We start from the raw sequence: 20,163 nt of genomic DNA on the forward strand, positions 1-20,163 counted from the left end.
CATTTTACTTAGAGCAAGGCCTGTATTGTGGTAGCAGTTTGCTATTGTCTTGTTTTATGTCAAAGGTGAATTAATATGTAATGGAATCACAATTCCATATTCCTGATTAAGGCTTTGCAGCCTTGCAACTTAGTCCTCTGAAATCATTCTAGTGTCCACTTACATTCTAACAACTAATGAGAAAACCTTTTTTGAGTTGCATATATAATTTAAATGGAAATCACTGTTTCTCGGTCTGTCATAAAGTGAACAGTGCCGTATAGGCAGAGCTGTACACACTGCTAATTCAAATGGTATGAAATAAGCTTTCATTTATTTTATCAGGGCTTTTTTGTTCATAGAACTGAAAAGAACATTCCTCTTCTTGCACCTAACTCGGTCATATTCTGTTTCATTTGTTTTATTCAGAGACTTCAAGAACTTGTCACAGCACAAGGTAGCAGATTTGAATAGAGACCAAGTTCCTGTGTTACTACAGCAAATGCTTGTTACCACTCCGCATATTTTTACCCCTAATTATGAGCAGTATGGTATGGAAATTCATCTTTTGATTTTCAGCATTTAGATAGTAATAGTGTGATGATGTAGAGCAATTATTGTACATATCTAATAGCATACCTGTTTCACAAAACAATTCCCTAGCGTCTTTTTCACCCATCATGATGTTTGCAGCATAACAAGCCAGGATCAAATTAAATATATCAAAAACAAACAACATAACATGGGAGTGTCTAGACATCTGTCAATTTTTATTGATTTTTAATGAATTTCTAAAGTAGAGTAGATATTTAATTCTGCAAAAAACAGAATGCCTTCATATTTTTGTTCAAAGAATTTAAATAAGTTAAGCAATTTTTGTTTTCAGCATCTCCTTCAAAAATGGTTAATATTGACCTCACTACACCAAGGCATTCACTTCTGAGACCACATGGACCTCAAGTTATCTTAAGCCCAAGCAGAAGTGGTCACCACATTCCTGTTGCCCATGTAAGTCCACTAAGGCAAGATGTGCCGAGCCCTAGACAAGGTCTGCAAAAAGGAACTCCAGTTAGAAGTTCTTCTTTATTACATGAATGTAATGATCCCCAAAGATCAAGAAAAGAAACAGGAAATCAGCACAATGAGCTGGGTAAGCTTATGCATGCTTAAACTTCTCTTTCTTTTTTGTAGTATGTCCAGAAATTTTTTATAATGGAAAAATCTCACCAATGTCTGTAGAGATTTTTAAAAAAAAACAAAGAAAGCCTTAGCTTTGAACCTGCTATGCCATCAAAAAAGTAGCTTTCATTTATTTAAATGACTTGAGAACTGATCATGCATGCATAATGCTTGACATATTTTTATCAGGCTATTAGTTTTGAAAAGAAACATTCTGGGTGAATAACAGGATGGCTCTAAGTTACTACCACAAGTTTCTGAAATTATTGAGCAAAAGTTAAAACTACTCTTTATTATTTTGAAAAGATATATACATTTGCAGTGCAAAATCATTTCTCTTCTTACTTGAAAATTCAAAATCTTAAAAATTCCTTATAATGTTTTAAATTTTTGATGGCTTTTTACCTATTAATTTTTTTTATAAATTTGCATGATAATGAATAAATTTGCATTCATTAATGATAAAGAAGTTTCATATATGAAACTTCTTGGGCTTGTTGAATTTCATGCAAAATGATTTTTTGCCAGAAGCCCAGAGAAAGCAAACAGAGCAGACAGCTGTAGCTGGCAATACTGGCTTTTCGTTACAATCTGGCTTGATACAAAAGAATGAAGAAGTCAGGGTTCAAGGTATGCTTCTAGAAATACAATATACCATCTTTGGTTTTGAACCCAGCCAATAATCTAATTTGCAGTCATGTCAAAGAATGGAAAATTTACAATTATTCACATTTATTCAATCAACTTTTAATTTATGGCTTGTTCATTTATCATGATATTAACATTTGGAAATTTTCTTTTTTCCTGCTTTTTAAATGTTACTTCTCTGTAGTCGCATAGATAAACTTTTTCAAGTAACATTTTGTATTTGCGGTATGTCAGTATAAATGTTTTAGAAAAATGATAAATTGGCAGATACCATATGATAATGTACGTTTTAAATAATTTATCTTTAGTAGTTTGATTTGTCTAGCGATGCGCGTTTTCTATTAGTGTGTTAGAAATCAAGTGTAATTAAACTGGATAAACATTTTCAGATGAGCACTCTACAAATTCTACATAATCAGTGATTTTATGAAGTTGCTGATAGCAACTTCTCATAGTTTGTCTAAAACGGTTGATTTTTTAGTTTGTTTAACAATAAATCCTTTTAATCCTTGTAGAAACGATTATTTTTCTGTTTAATGGACTAGTTTTCCTAATCTATCCGTAAAAATCGATTTTTAGAGGTGCAAGCGAGTAGCATTGTAAGAAGGAGAAAATCAAGCGGAAGTAAGGAGCATGTGAGAAGACAGTTATACGACCATGAGGAAAGTCAAATTAGGACAGAATCAGAAAAACCACTGAAAATTTCCCTAGAATCACGGACTGCAGAGGAGATTAACCAGCAGATAGGTAATGAGGGTCTTAAGAATAAAGAAAGTCCAGTTAAAGATGCATCTATCAGTCCGGGAAGTCTCAAGGTCAGCATCAATCGAAGTGATCTTAAGGAAAGTTCCAAAAAGAGCCCGGAGAAGGTAGGTGCAGAGGAGGCGCTACAAAAACGAGAGTATCCGAAGAGAAGAAGAATCGATCGCTTAACATACCTTGAGACAGGCCAAATGATAGTTAGAGATGAACATCAAACTGAAACATTATCTGAACCTCAAGCAAGGGCTGCAAATAGTCTAGCGCAAATCGGTGATGCCAGTGATGAAAAAGGGGGTTGGGCAGAGCAGATGTATGATGATGTTATGCAGTCGGATAGTAATGAAAGAGAAGCACGTCCCATTATACCGAAGCTTGTCTTAAAAAGGGTCAAGCGAAAGCAAGGTTCAAAAGAGTTTGATACTTTGGAGATAGTGTCTCCGACCAAAGCGGAATTAGGGCTTTATTATGGCCAGCAAGAGGAAAGTGTTGAGAGTAAGAGCACTGCGGAGGAAAGCGAAGTGCTCGGCCAGGAAGCAGTTGTATCATCATCCGAATTAAGACATGAAGAAACAAGGGTACAGCAGGAGATAAAGACAGGCGGTTTAGGAGATATACCTGAAATCGTGCAACCCAGTGTTAGTTCTCCTAGTATAAAGCTTGATAGACAAGTGGTTCCAGTATTACAAAGAATAGATGCAAGCATAGATAGGAATATATTTCAAATGATAGAGAAACGAAAAGCAGAGCAAGTTGTGACGGATAATGCTGAAGGAAGATCACTTAGAAGAAAGAGAAGAAGGGTTAGCAGTGAAAGTGAAGAAGGCGAAGAAATGTTCACAGATACCCTGCAAGATTATGGAGGTATGTAAAGATTTGTTTAGTGCAGATTTAGCGTTTGTGTTGGTGGTAATAATGGGGGGTTGAGGCATGGAACTGACCAATGATGCACCAAAGACGATGGAAACGAATCCTGGGCATTATTCTTGGTTGTTTGGAAGATTCTAGTGTACCAGGACGACCGACGTGTGGGACGGGGGGTGTTGAATGGGATTTCAAAGGCGCATTAATGATTTCTCTAATGATTGAACCCAATAGTGTTAGCAGAAACTCTCAGGAATAAATTGATTTCTCAGGTTCCAATGTATAAATGTAAAATGTTCACCCATGTTTAATGTTCAGTGGAATATTAAAGTCATATAGAAACCACGATCATTTATGGGTTCTTGTGGCCCAGCAAGTGTGTATTCCAAAGAGTTCCTTCTTTTTTGCCTGTGAACTAGGTGACATATCACAGTCTTCAATAGTTCCTAAAACGTTCATATACCCTATCGATTTTTCTGAACTGTCCAATATTTCCAGTTGTAGATTGTTATCGGTGTTCGTAGCTATTAACATTCAAGATAACACGTCTTTGCCGTCGTATAATATGCTTATCACCACTCTACCTCAGTGAATTTATATTCACAGCGGTTATTTCTCTGTTTCCATTTCAGGAATATCAAAGAAAAAGAGAACTAATAGAGTGTTGCAGTTAGATCAAGGTATTCTTTTGGTTAAAATTTGACAGAATAACCAGGAAAGTTCTAAGAAAGTATTGATTCGTTATAGGCCAAATTAATGTTTAAGCCTTGTTTATTAATTTATAGATAAATCTTAAATGTGAAACAATATCTTAATTGATAGTATTAGTAGATGTCATAGTTAGTATCATTTGGAAAAACAGCTATTGACTATATACTTGAATTTCTGGGCATTATATCTGAATTGCTAGTTTTGAAAAAAATTGGTCTAAAAAATCATTACTTCGCCCTTATACTTTACTTCGCCCTTATGGTTCTATATATTTGGCGTCCTTTTAGCAAGCTTTTAAATCTTAATCCTGACTTTTTCTCTGTTTATTTAAATTTTTCATTACTTATCAAACAAATTACATTGGGTTTTACGTTGTTCCACGACGCTGTAATTACCAAGGCTGTTGCTTGAATTCATTTTGTTACCTTATCATCTTTTTGCTTAGAAATTGAAATCAGAGCAGACACAAAGCGACTGATTCAACTGCTCCAAGAAATACTTAGCACCGAAGACGAGTTAGAATCAGATGGGGCATTAGATTTTGGCGATGATGGAGATATCCCTTTAGATGCGTTGCTTCCAAGGCCCCTTATAACTGATTTCTACATTGAATTGTCAAAAATAAAGTCTACGAGCTTGACGTCAGAGGTATTGTTGCATGAATTGTGCCGTGTCATTTCACATTGCTTAATGCCTTTCGCAGCCTTTTTTATATTATACTGTTGTGAGTTATTGCTGGGCATGATATTTCTTAAACGTCCTGTGTATGTATAAAAATAAGAAAGGACATTTCTCTTAGAAGGGAAATATGGGTTTGACTTTGAAAAAAGCAACAATTTTTAGATTTTTGCTTTTTTCAAAGCCTTTTTAAATTTTGCACCGTCAAAAACTTTTTGCACATTTGTCTAAAACCAACAGCATGTTTAGCAAGCAAGGCCAATTTTTTCCCTTTAAGCTATGAACTTCCTTGTCAATGTTAATTTCCTACCTTTTCAAATATCAGATAGTTGATTCCATCTCAGTTTTTGCATTATATGTCACCTTCAATTTGCCTAGTTCAAATCTTTTTTACCGTGCAAATAGCTGCTTCATTTTTTTTAAATTGACTGAAAAAGCTTTTCGTCAAAACACTGACCAACCTTTTCGTCAACATTGTACAAACAAGGCTAAGAGAGTCTATTACGAGTTTGCGAATCTTAGAGATAAAACGTATATAAAAAAGACTCATGTAAAGTAGATCATGTAAAGGCATTGAGTCATGGTAAATAGGCTTTCTCTATAGGGGGTCATTTGGTTTCGGCGTGATCGCTGCTGTTTCATGTGATATTGGCATCCGTTGTTGACAACTTGCTATTGATGGAAACTGTTATGTTAATCAGTACAAGGTGAGTTCATGTGACCAGTTCAAGGTCAACCAATAGCATCGCAGTCATGGAAATCATGACTCAGCGGATTTTGGCAATTTGGGTATACCCAGTCTATTTATCATGACTCAATGCCTTTAAGAAAAGTTAAGAGCTAGAGTGAACTATAACCAACCCCCCCCCCCCCCCCTTCCAATCCCATCTTCAAAATATTTATGTTAGTTTTGACAAAGTGGCATGCTTTTGTTAGGCTCTTGTTCTGCTATTAAGGTATCGACTTAAGACTATAGTTGCTGATAACAGTTGATGTTACTCACTCTCCTTCATAGCTTCCACATGATCAGTTGGTACGCATCGTTTCCATAATGGATCGTCATGTTAGAGCGAGTTTAGAGGTGCTCCTGAACCAGCCTAAGGTAACTAACTTATCCCTACATTCTTTAGCACCTTACGCTTTCACTGACAAGAGAAGCAGCACTATACCTGCTCTTGCTTTCATTAGACTCATTAAAACTTTGAAATAGGCAAGATCAAGTAAAGAACCAATAAACCAACGCTGACTGTTAATTAATTTTATTAAAACATATCTTATGTATTATACATTATACATTGTATACATTATTCATAAGTTATAAGATAGAAGAACCAGGAGGCAGAAACGAAGGTCGTCATTCAATAATTTTTATTTTATTTTTATTGGTCATCGTGTCCTTTTTTAAACTGAACGCTGAAAGCAGGAAGGGCTACTTTTTTATCAAACCAAAACCCATGCAATATATCAAGCCAGGACTGTTTGCAGTTGGAACTTACACATTCTGCAATTGTTTTCAAGATATCTTAAAGATTATGATCTGAGCTTAAAAGAGAAAGGCTTTTCAAAACACAAAAAAGACCTCGAGAATATTGGTTAACGCTGCTTATTCCTGCCTAAAGGCCGCCTTTTCAAATGCTTTGAAAGTTTTTCAATTCAATTCAATTTCATTGACAAATATAACTAAATACATTTTCAATACAGAAACAAAAATAATTAGCATAACATTACAATAGTTACCCACACATACAATCTAATAAATTAACTTAAATATAGAACATTGCAAGACATTATATATTTAAATATATTTGTCTAAGGATATCTGCATTTGCTGAGTTTTCGTGTATTCTTTTGCCGTTAGCATTTTACAAGTAAACTTTATATGATTAACTTTGTTGAAACAGGAAGCGGAAGACGAAGAGGAAAAGCTGTGGAAAGGTTTGAAAATGGACCGTGTACTAAGAGCCTGTGAGGCATCGCTTATTATTCTGCATATAACAACAGCACCTGAAATGCCAAAGCAAGTGTATATGGAAGAAGTCATCGAGCATGTGGTGTCGTTTTGTAGATTCCAGTTAGAGAATACTATTTACCCAGAATATGATCCTGTATATCGGGTGGATCCCGATAGTAAATGTGAGTACAAGCTGTGTTATTACCAGTTAGACGTTTTTTGCCACTTTTTCGTTGCACCTGTCTTCTAACAATAGGAAAATAGGACTATGGAGGGACTTGTCTTCGTCCTTGTTACTCATGATTTTCCTAGGATAAGAATGTGTGTACTGAAAAGCAAAAGAAAATTGCTTGCAGAGAAAGAATAGGAAATTTAGAGGCAAAGATCCAGAGTAAAAGGCTACCAGTAAACCGTACCTGATACATTTGCGTTCCATTTTTCAATGAGTAAGGATTTCATTGATTGTACTCATTTTGATGTGCCTTGTTCGTTTTATTCTCATTCAGTCGATTCGTCTATAATGCTGCCGAAATCTCGTCGCGCCAGAGGGGTAAACAGTACCAAACTAAAGCCGATTCTACAGCTTTATAATAAACTTTGTGAACTGGTTTCACTGATTGCCGACTTGGTTGCTTTGGAAAGCCTCAATGACATCATTATACTCAAGGTACTTTTTGCAAATGATCTGATATTTCCGTAATGTGTTTCCAAGTAATTTGTTCAGTGATCATTGGCCATTGTCGCCAAGATTCTCTATTGTAATCGTAATGAATTGTATTCTATATTGTAATCGTGTTCTATTCTATATTGTGATTGTATTTTTCAATGTAATTATGCACTTTACCAGTGGTTTTGTAAGTCTTAACTTATATGCAGCCGTTTGATAGAATCTTACCGTTCTGTTCTTTTTGTTTTGAAATTTTGTTTAGTATAGGGAAGTAGTTGTGTTGGAAGCAGTTAACTTCTTTCATAAAACTTCAAGTCGTTTTTCGTTGAACTGGACATGTTTATGATATTTTGGCTAGATTTTCAAATGATTTTATTTTTAGCTCAGTTCTTTTGCACCATCTTGAGTTATGGTCTGTTTTGCCGCATTGATTGATGGAATCTCCTTCATATTGTTTGCTTATTTTGAATTCGTAGATATCATGCATCGGAACAGCTCCATTTTTCGTTGAAAATATCAGCATTTTGCAGCTGGAAGCGCTGAAGCTTGTTCGAACGGTATGCACTGCTTTCGGTCATGTCAAAGAAGTTTATATTTGCCCTTATAATTGTATATTACGCATGACTGGCATCTTCATCGTTTACAGCTGATTTATAGGGAGTCATGCCTGAATTGATTTTCAGTTTTGACACCACACTGTACATTTTGGTTCATTCATTAAAGAACTATCAATGAATTTATTCTATTTATTTATCAAAAATATGGATGTCCCTTATCACAGGTTTGACGTCATTGCTCGCTTGACTGCTTTTTATTTCACGTTCGAATGATTTCCTTGTAGATTTTTAGAACGTATGTGAAACACAGGGACCTTATATTAGATGACATTCTGGCATCCCTTGCCAGGCTACCAAGCAGTAAAAGGAATCTCCGAAATTACAGGTACGTTTTTGTGCAAAGTGATTGATTAGGGTGAAATGATTAGAGCATATACCCTAGAAGCTGTTTGTGTGAAAGATAGCAATATTATGGGTATTCCATGGAGCAAGTTTTCTATGCTTCGAAGAACACTTTTAATTGGCGTACGTATAGTCATACGTAAAGGATAGTATAGCCATAATCTTCTATAGTATATGAAGTGAAATAGTATTCAGCATACTGAGTAGAAGCTGTTTGTACTTCAAAGGTTATGGTCTGTTTTACTTTCACGCCAATTTACAAGTTCTTCGAGAATAGATAATGTTGAATTTTCTCATTTCTGGCTGTTGGACTAGCACTTTCCAATATTTATATGATTAAGCAAAAGTATTCCGGAAGTGAAATAAAACCTTTATATTATTAAAGGTTGTTTAAGAATAAGAATAACAAATATTGCAAAGTGTCAATTAGTATTATTTCAAAAGATTATTTTTATAATTTCTCTAGACTAATAAGTTGTTTTCACATATTATTTCAAATTCTTATATTTTTATTATTTAGCAATGTGCATTGTTATAAAGTCTAGCTTTCTGCTTTTTGTTTTTCCAAACTAGAAAACATCGGTTTGTATGCAATGTGCTACAATTCCCAAAAGCTTGAATTTCAAAAACTCTTTTAGTTCTTGGTTTTTCTTATTGCTTTGAGAAGGAGCTACAATAAAGAATATTATAAACGAACAAAACGGCAGCATGTCTTAAAATCGTTTCTATGGTTAAAGCCAGCGGCCATACTGCAATTTACAAACACTGTTTGTAAGAGAATTTCCCACAACAACTGAGCCTAAAAGTCAAGTCAAGGTGCTCTGCTCTTTTGTGCACGTTTTTAAAGCAGTCTTTATGATTTATTCTCGTTGACTCTATGTAGGTTATACGAGGACAGCTCGATTCAGATGGTTACAGCGCTGGTGCTCCAGCTTGTTCAATGCACCGTTAGCATACCGGATTCATTTGACAAGAAAGAAGATACACTGGTTTGTATACATTTCTATTTGAATTTTCAATTGGTGTTTGACTCTATTGTTCCTAATGTTTACTCTTGTGAAGCCCTGTATAAGTTCACTTATAATTTTATTGCAATATTTTGGCTCTTCACATTAGTTTTATTTTCATTATAGTAGATTGATTCTCTTTGTTTTGCGGCGTTTTCACTATCATTTATTCCACGGTCAAAAGAGTCTTGGATTTTCTTTAGTAAAGCAAAAATGGTATCGACATTTTTAGAAATTGAGATCTGTTTTCAATTCATCTGTCACTCTTACAGATATTTAAGTCTAAATTGTTGGCGTTGCATTGGCAAGTTCGTTTTACCAAGTAGATTTTTCAGACAATAACTAAAGTTTCGTTACCCGAAAATTGTTATCTTGCCCATCGCTCAATTGTTGTCTTTTGCCTCGTGTATTTGTGATCATTCCCCTCGTTCAATTGTCCTACAGTGTTGTATTTCATTTGCTACCTAGCATCTAAAGGTAGGTTTTAGGGCACTGAGAAGCTGAGCTTATTTAGCAGTGTCCTTTTCCTTTCTCACGTGATTTCTACGCCTGGAGTTACAGAGAGCTGGAGACTCTCCTCACTCTAGGCGAAGGTTTGGTCATGTCAGGGACTAGAACCACAGATCCTTTAATCTGCAGTCATCGCCTCTAGCCATTGAGCTATTCTCTTACCTAAGCCCTAACCACTGAGCTATTCACGTCTACAGTGCTTTAGATGAAAAAACACGCTTCAATATTTTGTTTATATTTTAGGTTGACATAGATGTCATGATTGTCACGTCGTATGAGGATTCTCTTCGAGCTGCTCAAAATTTTCTGGCGACGTTTCTCAAAAAGTAAGTACTTTCTTAGTGAGATAGTAGGCGAAAATTCGTCTACCTTTTCGTTTCCTGGCTGGCTGTTTCCAAGCTTTTTTCTTTCAACCCAATTCACTAGCTGTCACATTGGCAAAGAGAGAATCCTGAGTAATAGTGCTAAGCTTTAATGAATACCTCATTTTCATTTTGGTTAATTTTAACTGTTGCTCTTCGCTTAACAATGGTCGGTCTAGGCACAAACATATTTTGCTCAGCCTTGACTGCCAGACTGACATTTTATTGGTCCTTTTAAAGAGATGATAATGGGTTTTACTGTCAGCTTTGGCACTCTTAAATCGAACTCATGTATCTTCTACAGATGCAGCTCGGCAAGCAAGGATGAGAACGACTTTCGGCCGTTATTTGAGAATTTCCTTCAAGATATTTTGACAACCTTAAACAAACCAGAATGGCCTGCCGCTGAAGTTTTGCTGACCTTGCTCGGAAAGCTACTGGTAATTTTACTATTGTACTTGATTTTTGAATCGGTTTTTTGCCTCTTTTCAGCAGCATTTGATGCATCTAAACCAACAATTTTTATATATCACCTAGCAATGCATCTTCTTTTATTAAACCTTTCTCGTTGTGTAAAATCACTTTGGACTAAGATGATAGGTTGCTCTGGCTCGTTGTTATTGCTATAGCCAGTTTGCTGTAATAGAAAGGATTCCAGCAAAGTAAAACAAAAAATTTCATTCACAGTTTGTAAAGCAAAAGCAACAGTCTGTATTCTAAATCCACACGCGACAATGTTCGAGATTACGAAGCTGAAAGGTCACTTTCTATATAACAATAAGATGATTGGAAAATTTTAGTTTTATCTATTACCATCCTCATGCTGTGTTGCTAGCTGTGTTGCTTGTTACTTCTAGATTGTCACGTTTAATAACAAATCTAACGAAATGAGTTTGCGAGTTGCGGCAATGGACTACCTTGCGTTGATAGCATCGCATTTAAGGCGAGATGCAGTCGAAAGTAGAGGAAGGGACAAAGAAGATTTGAAGGAAATCATTGGTCAGGTTGGTGGGATCCGATCATCCTCGTAATCAGTCATTGCCACCATTATTGTTATCATCAACATTTGCCATCAACATAATTAATTGTCATGATCATTGCGATCATTGTATTGTCGTGTTGATGATATGATCTGTTCTCTAAGATATGATTACGACATCAGCATACTCAAGCCTTTTTGCTATACCTGTTATGGCCTACTTGTAGTTTTCGCAGGGACTAACGGTTAGAGTAATCTTTCTCCTTACTTATGCTTACAGGGCTAGGAACATAGACGATAATTATCTCATCAAAATTCTGCCAAATAATCTTGATTATTGTCTGTCATAGCTACACAGAGATGCTGACATTGAAGACAAAGATGATATAAGTGTCGATGTAAGTTTGATATTTATGTAAGAACTATTTTCATTATTAATTTTTTCACAACTCCTTCCGTCTGCGTATATATCTATTTAAAAGAGTTGAGCATTAGTTTCATGATGATCAAATTCAGGATGAAACTTGGAGTTGCAATTTATCACTGTCTTGTTCTATACCATTAAGAGGACAATTTTTCCAAGGATGTATGTAAAAGTTTACCTATACCATTCTGTAATATCTTGTCACCAGATGATCGATGTTCACATAAACACTTTGCGAAAGGCTCTTCTCAGTTATTTGGCTTACTCAGCTGAAAAAGACGTATCTTGCAAGGTAGGCTTTTGCAATTCTTCTTATAGCAGTATCAAGGAAATTTCAGGCTTGTCATGAGATCTCACAGCATATTTGTGATCCTGATGCTTTATTTCAACCCTTTGGACTGACATTTTTTTCAATGGCATTGAAATCGGCTGTCTTCTCAGCGGAATGCTTGTTTTTGTTTCAAAATATTGTTGCCTAATGCTGGAAGCATCTTTGCCTGGCCGAGAATCTTTCTCGTTTCATGCCTTCTACACAGTCCTTTGTAAAGAGCTTAACGTATTAGTTGTCGCTAGTTTAGCTCCAATCAAGACTATTGGTGCTTTGTTTTATAGTTCCTAAAACACCGAATACGACCCTGTTTCTTTGTAGTTCGCAAGAGAGTTCTACTTAGGCCAATGGATCAGGGACGTTCACGTGGAAATGGAGAAGTGCATGAAAGCACCAATGATGTCAATCCCGGGTGCTGCTTCTACAGAAATACCAACCGATGCAGGAGAAACCTCAATTGAAAACCTTCAAGAATTAGATGAAAGAAAGAGATATTATCATGCAATGGCTACAGATAAATCTAGTGACTCCCTAAGGTACCTTTCTCAATTGTTGCAAAATGCATTAATTGTTGACCGTCGAAGTTGCCAATTATTCTTCAAATGGTATTTTTTGTAGGAGACATTTATGCAATTGATAGCTTGATTAAAAAAGGACCCTTTCAGAAAATAGAACCTTCAAGGGTGGAAGTATTGGTCGATGAATATATGATATTGTTCAACTTGATTTCAACTTCGACAAATATATGAGAATTGGCAATCAGTTTTAATTTATTGCATGGTTGAAAGATAGGCTCAGTGTTTACCCTGTTGTACTTTCATAGCTAATGATTTTCATTTATTCGGATTAAGTTTTTGAAAATGGCTTTGAAAAAAGCAAACATTTTACAACATACTTAAAGCTTTTTCGTCTGACACTCCTCAGAGCATAAAACGTCAGAATAGGTGAGTTTTTCTGACGTTTTATGCTCTGAGGAGTGTCAGACGAAAAAGCTTTAAGTATGTTGTAAAATGTTTGCTTTTTTCAAAGCCATTTTCAAATTCTGTACCGCAAAAAAACTGTTCAGATTAAGTTTTTATTGTACTTTTTTGCAGATTATCACAGCAAAAAGTTACCTACCAAGAATCGTGCATAATTACCAAATACCTTACTTCTTCAAGGTCCTTTTGCCAAAGCTTTGATATTTATCTTCAACAGGCATGTCAAATTTTTTATTCAGTCGTATATTTCATTTTGATGCTGTTTTGCTTGCTTGTTGCGACAGACTGCCACTTTTGTCTTTGCCATATACTGGTATAAAATTGCCATATAATGATACCAGTTTTGCTAACAGTTTTTTGTTGATATAATCCCTGCATTTCATATTTTAATAAGCAATAAATAACATCAAAAAACTCACCAAACCCACTTTTAAATTCGCACCACTCTGTACACTTTTTCAACCTTGAATGCTCGCATTCATTGCGTTTTAATGGACAAATAATATCCTATGGTTAATCAAACCCTTGCTACATAATCAGTCTTCACTAGCACGAGGTTCTCTATTCTATTGCTCCATAGTATTAATTTGTATTTGAAATAAACAAGAAAAAAATTCTTTTTCTAATCACTTCAATTTCGGATATCTGACAATTCATCAGTCAACTGAATTTTCTTTTGCAGATTTTCAAGATGTTGAACGAGCCTGCAGTCGCCCTGAGGACCAAAGCAGTGAGAGCGCTCACTTCTATTGTCACAGTTGATCCAAACATTCTTGGCAGAGTAAGTCATCATTTTACGGAGTACGCCAACCTTGGACTCTTAGATTAAGACTCTCAAGCATTTTTCATTTCATTAAGAACCCTTTTCGTGATTCATGTATGTATAATCTATTTTTCTGTATAGAAGTCTTTCCTCTGTATCCTAAATTTTATCCAGTTCTTCATATAAGCTTCAAGAACTTATTCCACTATTTTCCATATTTTGTTCAATAGGTGGCAGGTCTTCTTTGTCTTGAAATTGAAATTGTCAAATTTATTCTTCTTTTGTATATACTTTGTTATAAGACCTCTTGCCAAATTATCCTAGAAGACTTGCAAATTCTTTCTTGGAAAAATTACAAATGATAAGCTAGTTTCTTTATACCCTGCTAGGTTTTCAGAAAGACAATGATAAGATCTTGTTGTTTCTTTTATAAACAGGAAGATGTGCAGATCAGCGTGCACTGTAGATTTCGTGACCAATCGACTCTTGTGAGAGAAGCAGCTGTAGACTTAATTGGACATTTTGTTTTGAAATGCCCGGATATTACAGATAAATACTATGATATGATCATCGAACGAATACTGGTTAGTAACAAACTGAAAACTGCAAAATTATGAATTTTCTTCAAAAACTTTATTGTATAGTTACAAACCTGATGAAACTACTTAAAGAGGCATACCAAGTAAAGTGGTAGTGCAAACAGCCGTTCCCAGAAGTAGTTAAGTGGCTAGACAATCTTAATTTTGTGTGTCGTCTGGAATGCTTTGGATGTGCAATAACATGAGTTCGCTTTTCTTGCTATTCAGGGACACATTTTGTATTGTACACTTCAGTCATTATATGATTTGTCTGACTTCGCCTATTTGCTTGTGTCTTAGGATACTGGAATAAGTGTTCGAAAAAGGGTGATTAAAATTCTGAGGGATATTTGCATAGAGCAGCCTGATTTCCCGAAAATTCCAGAAATTTGTATCAAAATGATAAGAAGAGTAAACGATGAGGAGGGTATTAGGGTGAGTTTGGTTTCATTTTATTGTGCTTTGGCATTAGACATTTCCCATTCACAATACCACGAATGTAGACAGAAAAGCTGGAAATGTTGCAGCACCATGGCAATTATACTTTGGTGGCTGGCCGGAATTCTTTCAACATTTTTCTGCCAATTTTCTACCCTTGATCTTGTCATCTTATCATTTCAAATGTTTCTCCTTAAATTTTCTTGTATTTTCTTTTTTCGGCCTTCTGCTGATTTTTATTCGCCTTTACTTAATGTCTGAGAACCATTCACATTTCTTTCTCGTATTTATGATATAGTTGAATCTTTAATAACGTTTTTGTGTTTTATCTCTCCACCGAAACTTCTAAAGGGCATTTAACTTAAAATTAGTTTTGGGATGCTTCTTTTAGAAAAACGGGAAAGTGTAACTTTGGAAAAAGGTAGTATTTATGATTTTACAAATATTTTCAAATATTCTTCTCTTAGGATCTTGTTACAAAAGTTTTTCAGAAGATGTGGTTTACCCCTGTTGCCGGAAGCTCAGAAAACAATGCCGAACTGACTAAAAAGTCAAAAAATATCATGAAAGTGGTGAGTCTATTTTCTATGGTAATTTGCATTCTTTATTTATTATATTTACCTTTGTAGATTAATTTTTATCATCTTTTTTTCCTCTATTTATTTGTTTATGTGTTTGGAAATAAATTTGCCCAGCGATTAAAGCCACATCTACAAAACCTTATCTTTTTTAAGAAGCATACTGTTGAACAATTGGCCAACATTTTTTGTTTTCAGATACATTTATCATTCAGGGTCACCCCAACGAAAATCCATTACTATATATGTTGAACATGTTTCAAAGCCCTGAACCAATGGCGATGATAGATCTTAAAAAATAATGATTTCTCTGCAAAAGTTCACCAATAATCCTGATATTATTAGAAATAAAAAAAATGTAATTCTTGTTATTTTGACATAGGTTGCTATGTGCAAGGATTGCGGCTACGAATGGTTTGAAAACCTTCTTGATAACGTAAGTAAACTAACTTTTTTCATGAATTGAATGCTTTCCCGTATAGAACTATGTAACTTTCATTAGCACTTCTTGCGAATTCTCCGATATTCCTAAACCTTGATTATTATTTTATCATTCCCAGAATATCAAAAATTTTTCTTATTTTATATCTCAACAGTCCATTAATGCTTTACTTTTGTATGCAGCTTTTAGATGGTGACGATGAAAGCGTGAAGAAAACAACCGAGAAGTCATGTCAACAATTGGTCGCCTCTTTTATCCAGCGACTTATAAAAATGGAGCAAGAAAATGGTAAGTATCTTTTTCGGAACAACCTTGAGAAAGAAGTTAAAAAGCAGTGGATAGAAAAACTTTCTCTTTCAACGTCTCTAAGCAAAATTGCTAAGGTTTTGGAACCCAAAAGATGTGCTATTTTTCTCAAACATTTTATATAATTTTTTTCACCTTGAGTTGGAAAATTGGCCTGCATTAAGTGCTCGTATCAATCTTTGAAGCAGATCAAATGGATAGGTAATTTCAATCATTTTTTGCTGCAATAGATGTTGAGTGCTTCCTTTTCAGAAGGTTAACCCATTCTTCAAAGGTGATTAAAAGTCAGCTTGATTTGTCTTTTTTACCTGCTATTTCCTAAATTCTATCTCTTTTGGGTTATGTTCCAAGACTTTTGGCAGGCATTGTACCTAAAGACCTGAAAACAATTAAAAATGTGTCTAGTCTAGTCCTATTAACGGTAGCATAACTGCCAATCTTTCTCATTCTCACTTCCTTTGTTTTGTTTTGATGATCCAATGACTCTTGTTAGGATTCCTGCGCAGTTAGATTCTCAGATTCTGGTATTGTAAATTAACTTTTCATGATTAAAACTGTCAATTCAGCAAGTGCATTGCCTCGGTATGCTATACGTGTGTCTGCAAACTTTCTTTTGTTTGTCTTAGGATCAGAGCTTGTTGCCTGCCTTACAACATTGTATCTGCTTTGCAAAATTCGCCCGCAGCTGTTGGTCCAACATGCGACAACTTTGCAGCCATATCTCAGAATCAAATGCAGTGTAAGAATCAACAATACTTTTTCCATTTCTCGGCTTTGAGCTGCGATGAACAAGTTGATTCACTTGTTTATCTTGTTTATCTAGTAAAAATTAGCATGCGCTGTTTAAAATATGAATGCATTTAGAATATCAATCAATTCCAAATTTATGTAGAATCAAGATGACTGGAATCGCAATAAAGTATTTTTGCGATTTTGAGAATATTGTGAATTTTAGATGTACTCCTGCATGTTGTATATATGCCAATTCATTTGTTTAATAATCTTGATTTCTTTGCACAAAGGTTAAAAGCCATCGTTTCTGGCAAAAAAATTACCACAATCCTTGTTACTAGAAGTTGCGTTCGATATTAACTAAGCCGCAATTAGAAAGACTTTAATTTCCTTTGCCGTTATAAATTAGGCAGCTTGAATATCTTTATAACTTTTAGCCGATTAGTTATTGATTAAAAACTGATGAAATAGATTATAGAATTTCTCAATCTTTTTAATTTTTCTGACCTAAATTTCTGAAAAGGGATTTACGTGTATATGCATAAGGTGTCACGATGTAAATTTAGCTACAGTTAAAGTATCGCGAAAACACCTCTCTACCCCAGCCTTCAATGAACGCGTTCTTTGAAAGAAAGCCATTTCAAAGTACATTTAAAATTAAGTATACTAGCGTGTCGCTATTTTTTCATATTTTTGAAATTGTTCATTTAAAATCATACTCTTCTTTCTTTCGTAAAGACTCAAGGCGATGCGCTAATCATCCAGAATGTTGCCAGAATTTTGGAGAACGTAATCCCGTTGGTTGATCATCCGAATCCAAAGTTCCTTGCTGATCTAGAGGAAGACCTGATGAAATTGATCATCAAACAGGGACAAAATGTAAGTAGTGGAGCATAATATTTACTCGTGCCCAGAAACTAACCGTACATGAGGTGTTTGCTGGCTTCAGGATTACCTAGCGACACCGCTCGAAAATTGATGTAAAAGTGGAGTTTAGTGGCACGACGCAAAACTTTTGAGATCAATGTATAAGAGAAAAACGGGTAAGGTATGTAGTGTGACATCACATCCCTCTCCCACTCAAAATTAGGGCTTATGCATTTTAATTTAAGTATGTTTTAATAAAAAGTTGCAAAAATCTATAAACTCGTGTCATTGAATTAATGAATTTTCATAAATTAGAATTTCTGGTTTTTTGGTATTTCAAGTAAGTATTTTATCTTTTACTTTTATTGTTTATCTAGACTTCCCTGTTTATAATTAGTAATTATATAACTTCTTTCCTGAACACAGATCGTTCAAAGTTGCATCAGCTGTTTAGATGCCGTTGTTAACCAAGTCACGCGAAATTACAAATTTGTTTTGGACTGCTTTGAAAAATTCCATGGTAAGTAAACTGTTGTTAATTTCTTGAAGGTTCTTCAAACGTTGTCATCGTGATATTGTAGTTTCAAATTTTAAACACTGAATCCTCGAAGAGCGGCGCTAATAAGAATGACACCGTAGACAATTGTCTAGAGCTTTACGGCTGCAAGTCATTGTTCCCATTATCGTTATCATTTAAAATTTCATTATTGTTTGGGTTATTTGCAGAGACTCGCTTTTTGCAGCGTCTTTTGTGACCTGAACAATTGATGTGTACCATGATACGTATAGACGAGCCTGAAACGTTTTTTTTGAAACGATCCTGTTTGAGGATCGTTGAATATGAAAACCTGGAACGAAATGCGCCCAGGGCAATGAGCCATTCCTCTCCAAGTTAGTGAATCATTTCTGTGAATTCGTTGCAGTGTTTTTAGAGAAATCAAAGAAAGACCTCAGTGACAATAAGCAAAGTGCCAAGTTCGCGGCAACCCGGCCTGCTCTTCTAAGGTCTTTATTTATCGCTGGCCTGCTCTGCAAGCATTTCGATTTTGACAGGCACATGGAAGAAGAAAAGAAGGTGATTTTTAGAACTCTTATATTTCTCATCTTTTTAGCACTTTTTGTTCTTCCATCTCATCTAGTCAAAATTTACCGGCAATATTTTTGTTGCATTACATTTAGGAAATATTCAGAAAATTTTGGCAAGCTAATAGCAATCAAATCTTCTTTCATTCTTCCTTCAAACTTTTTTTACATTGTATTGCTCGACATTTAAATGGTATTTTGACACAATGCTGCTACAAATTTCCAATGTTCAAATTAATATAGAATTTTTTCAGCATTTGACTTATATTCCTTTTTCTAGGGACCTGTGAGTTTGAAGGTTTTGGAAACTTGCTTATTTTTTGCAAAGCATTCTGATCAAGAAGTTAGATTAAAAGCAATTATGGCTGTCGGTAAGAGCGTGTTTTGTTTTTATTTTATGTTATGTTATCTCCCTTTAAAAAAAGCTCTTTCTCATAAGAAGCAGAAATGAAAATATTTATTCTTCATGCTCTAGAGATCTATGTATTCAGATTTATATGGCCATTTATCTATAATGTATTCCAAAAGTTCAATCTGATTTCCACTGTGTAACAATTTTTCGTAAAAAATCAAAGTGAAATTATGGATTATGCAACCGTTTTATGTGTCAAGAGTGGGCTGTATCAGTACGGTTAGCATGCGTGGATTCAGAACCCAGATATTACTCTTGGACAAGTATAGATTTCAAACGTGATCATTGCTTTATCTTTTTCCGCGTTATGTTTTTATTTGCTATGTATATAGGTTTCTCTTAATCGACAATTGAGAAATATTCAAATTGCTTTTTTCAGGTTTTGTGTGTATGACAAAGCCAGAATATCTATTACGGAACGACTGCAAAAGTTTGTACCAACAGATACTGTCAGACCAGTATCAATCAGCGAGAGGAAAGTGTATGTTGTTGAAAAGCTTGCAGAATCATTTGATGGAAGAGGAGGCCAGAATGACTCAATCAGAAGGTAAAAAAAATTGGATGCTACTTTTTGCTATAAATAACTTGATATCCCTTACCTCGACCAACTTCCATTATTGCAATACGTCGCCAAATGTGCATTAGAAAACTATTAATTGCTAATTACTAACCATAATTTTCCAAATATTAGCTTGATTGTTCGGACCGGAAAGAATATTTATCACTAATTTTTTTTATTAAGGCCGCAAGAAGAAGCTCAAGAAGCAAAAAGTTAAAGAAGAAGATGGAAATATAAAGGAGTTTGGAGATACACAGGCAGGGTCGGTTGATATACTATAATTAGTCTAAATTCGCTTTATGTTAACCGCTCCTTTTTGAGTCGTGAGCATAATCATTGCTCTTCATCCGTCTTTTGTTAATTTCTGAATGAGATGGTAGTCTAATCTAAGAGCTTATTAAGGCTATGTTGGAAGACAGA

General features: G+C 35.0%; 1 protein-coding gene across 2 annotated transcripts in view; it reads left to right on the plus strand.

Annotated features, from left to right (window-relative positions):
* LOC148959798 (nipped-B-like protein) overlaps nucleotides 1-20,163 on the plus strand; it is a 33,225-nt gene that overhangs the window by 4,184 nt on the left and 8,878 nt on the right. Inside the window, exons 3-34 of one of the 2 annotated variants that reach the window (XM_089109680.1) lie at nucleotides 409-530; nucleotides 866-1,129; nucleotides 1,687-1,788; nucleotides 2,386-3,429; nucleotides 4,062-4,109; nucleotides 4,586-4,788; nucleotides 5,834-5,920; nucleotides 6,720-6,951; nucleotides 7,276-7,436; nucleotides 7,913-7,993; nucleotides 8,278-8,378; nucleotides 9,279-9,384; nucleotides 10,156-10,238; nucleotides 10,579-10,714; nucleotides 11,132-11,278; nucleotides 11,604-11,651; nucleotides 11,886-11,969; nucleotides 12,327-12,541; nucleotides 13,100-13,202; nucleotides 13,668-13,766; nucleotides 14,186-14,332; nucleotides 14,627-14,761; nucleotides 15,232-15,336; nucleotides 15,725-15,778; nucleotides 15,967-16,072; nucleotides 16,717-16,829; nucleotides 17,561-17,701; nucleotides 18,116-18,209; nucleotides 18,613-18,764; nucleotides 19,053-19,143; nucleotides 19,564-19,731; nucleotides 19,927-20,005. In XM_089109680.1, the coding sequence (XP_088965806.1) occupies nucleotides 409-530; nucleotides 866-1,129; nucleotides 1,687-1,788; nucleotides 2,386-3,429; nucleotides 4,062-4,109; nucleotides 4,586-4,788; nucleotides 5,834-5,920; nucleotides 6,720-6,951; nucleotides 7,276-7,436; nucleotides 7,913-7,993; nucleotides 8,278-8,378; nucleotides 9,279-9,384; nucleotides 10,156-10,238; nucleotides 10,579-10,714; nucleotides 11,132-11,278; nucleotides 11,604-11,651; nucleotides 11,886-11,969; nucleotides 12,327-12,541; nucleotides 13,100-13,202; nucleotides 13,668-13,766; nucleotides 14,186-14,332; nucleotides 14,627-14,761; nucleotides 15,232-15,336; nucleotides 15,725-15,778; nucleotides 15,967-16,072; nucleotides 16,717-16,829; nucleotides 17,561-17,701; nucleotides 18,116-18,209; nucleotides 18,613-18,764; nucleotides 19,053-19,143; nucleotides 19,564-19,731; nucleotides 19,927-20,005 (4,851 nt within the window). The remainder of the gene's footprint in view (nucleotides 1-408; nucleotides 531-865; nucleotides 1,130-1,686; nucleotides 1,789-2,385; nucleotides 3,430-4,061; nucleotides 4,110-4,585; nucleotides 4,789-5,833; nucleotides 5,921-6,719; nucleotides 6,952-7,275; nucleotides 7,437-7,912; nucleotides 7,994-8,277; nucleotides 8,379-9,278; nucleotides 9,385-10,155; nucleotides 10,239-10,578; nucleotides 10,715-11,131; nucleotides 11,279-11,603; nucleotides 11,652-11,885; nucleotides 11,970-12,326; nucleotides 12,542-13,099; nucleotides 13,203-13,667; nucleotides 13,767-14,185; nucleotides 14,333-14,626; nucleotides 14,762-15,231; nucleotides 15,337-15,724; nucleotides 15,779-15,966; nucleotides 16,073-16,716; nucleotides 16,830-17,560; nucleotides 17,702-18,115; nucleotides 18,210-18,612; nucleotides 18,765-19,052; nucleotides 19,144-19,563; nucleotides 19,732-19,926; nucleotides 20,006-20,163) is intronic. The other variant, XM_089109681.1, reaches the window with a different exon arrangement.

The sequence above is a fragment of the Rhopilema esculentum genome, chromosome 8 (genome assembly GCF_057945365.1).
Source record: "Rhopilema esculentum isolate cy_ngs chromosome 8, ASM5794536v1, whole genome shotgun sequence".
NCBI classification, from domain to species: domain Eukaryota; kingdom Metazoa; phylum Cnidaria; class Scyphozoa; order Rhizostomeae; family Rhizostomatidae; genus Rhopilema; species Rhopilema esculentum.